The 1,939-nt window shown below is 63.4% G+C and overlaps 1 protein-coding gene across 1 annotated transcript; it reads left to right on the top strand.

Moving 5' to 3' along the window:
- The first annotated feature begins 73 nt into the window (after nt 1-73).
- FOXD1 (forkhead box D1) lies at nt 74-1,306 on the top strand. Its single transcript, XM_015819429.1, has 2 exons — nt 74-189; nt 277-1,306. Exons 1-2 carry the CDS (start codon nt 74-76, stop codon nt 1,304-1,306), a joined length of 1,146 nt encoding a protein of 381 aa, XP_015674915.1.
- Nucleotides 1,307-1,939: the final 633 nt, after the last annotated feature.

Raw genomic sequence — 1,939 nt, forward strand, 5'->3', positions numbered from 1 at the left:
GGGCCGACGCCTCCCGCGGGCAGCTGCCCCGCCGCCCCCCGCCCGCTGCGCCCATGTCCGGCTGCGCCAAGCGATGACTCTGAGCGCGGAGATGTCCGCCGCCGCCTCCGCCTTGGCCGAAGAGGCAGACATCGACGTGGTCGGGGAGGGAGAGGACGAGGGGGGCGGCGACGAGGACGAGGACGACGAGGAGGAGCCCCCTCCCCGACGGCCCTACGACGACGACGACGAGGCCGTCTTACTGCCCAGGTCCCCGGGGGGGCGGGCGCCGGCAGGCTCCCCGGGCTCCGGCTCGCCCTCCTCTCCCTCCTCCTCGTCCTCCGGCTCCCCCTCGCAGCCGGGGCCCTTCAGGGCGGCGGGCGGCGGCGGCAAGAGCAGCCTGGTGAAGCCGCCCTACTCGTACATCGCGCTCATCACCATGGCCATCCTGCAGAGCCCCAAGAAGCGGCTGACGCTGAGCGAGATCTGCGAGTTCATCAGCGGCCGCTTCCCCTACTACCGCGAGAAGTTCCCGGCCTGGCAAAACTCCATCCGCCACAACCTGTCGCTCAACGACTGCTTCGTCAAGATCCCCCGCGAGCCGGGCAACCCGGGCAAGGGCAACTACTGGACGCTGGACCCGGAGTCCGCCGACATGTTCGACAACGGCAGCTTCCTGCGGCGCAGGAAGCGCTTCAAGCGGCAGCCGCTGCCGGCGTCCGACCTGCTCCTCCGCGGGCTCGAACCCGCCGCCTTCCTTCACCCGCCGGCCGCCCCGCCGCCGCCTGGGCACCCCGGCCAGCCCCCCGCCTACGCCTACGGGCCTTATAGCTGCGGCTACGGCCTCCATCTCCAGCCTTACCACGCGCCCTCGACACTCTTCGCTTTCCAGCCTCAGGAGAGGCGGCCGTCGGCGTCGGGCCCCGTCCTGCCGCCCGCCCCACCTTCCCTCCTGCCCGCGGCGGCGGCGGCGGCGGCACCGGAGCTGGCCCGGACTCCCAGTTTCGGCTACGCGGCCCAACTGGGCCCGTCGCTGGCCGCCTCTTTGCACGCGGCCGCCACCAAGACCACCTCGGCCTTGGCGCGCTCCCCGTTCTCCATTGAGAGCATCATCGGGGGCGGTGTGAGCCCCGGGGCGGGGAACCGCTGCGGGTCTCAGGCCGCAGGGCTGCCGGTCCTGGCACGAACTCTGATGGCCTCGTCGTCGCCTTCGCCCTCGCTGGCCTCTCCCGCCGCCGCCGCCGCCGCCTCTCTGGGAACTCTGCCCCCCCACGGGGCGGCCTTGGGCCGCCTGGAAAGCTGCGCGGCCCGGATTTCCAACTGCTAGCTGCCTGGGCCGCCAGCCACGTCTCCCTTCGGCTTTGGAGAGCAGCGACGCGGAGAGACCTTTCCGGACAGATCGACTCGCTGGTTGGTTTCTCTGTGCGCCCTTTCCCTCGCTCGTCTCTGGCCTTCCGGTTTGCTTCTTCCTCCGTACCTCTATTTATGCAAAGCCATTTCTAGATGCTGCAGAGACAGATGGCAGAGAAACGGTCCTCGGGCTTCTGCTTTGAAAACAGACGCCGTCCCTTTTTTCCCCCTTTAAAATATCTTTTCAGAAAAAAAAAAAGTTTTATTTGCTTTCCGTTGCAGAGCTCGCAGGGTTCCCCCAGGAAGGGAGGAGGCGGTGGGTGGGAGGACATGGGAATCCAGCAAAAATATTGAGGGGATCGTCATTTGCAGCTAATTTTTTTTCCGTACTTTTTATGCACGGAAAGATCAAAATGTTTACATAGAAGCGATGGTCATTGTCGTTGGGGTATGTATGAATGGAAGGCTTTTTGCCTTTTCAATTTGTATTTTATGCATATTCTTTATCAGGATTATTGTTAAGAGGACTGACAAGTTTTATTGTACCTTCCATTTTTTTTAAAAAAAAAAGAAATCTTTTTTTACATATTTCTGGAAATAAAGCAAATGA

This window comes from Protobothrops mucrosquamatus, unplaced genomic scaffold, assembly GCF_001527695.2.
Source record: "Protobothrops mucrosquamatus isolate PMUCROS unplaced genomic scaffold, P.Mucros_1.0 scaffold919, whole genome shotgun sequence".
Classification (NCBI taxonomy): Eukaryota; Metazoa; Chordata; class Lepidosauria; order Squamata; family Viperidae; genus Protobothrops; species Protobothrops mucrosquamatus.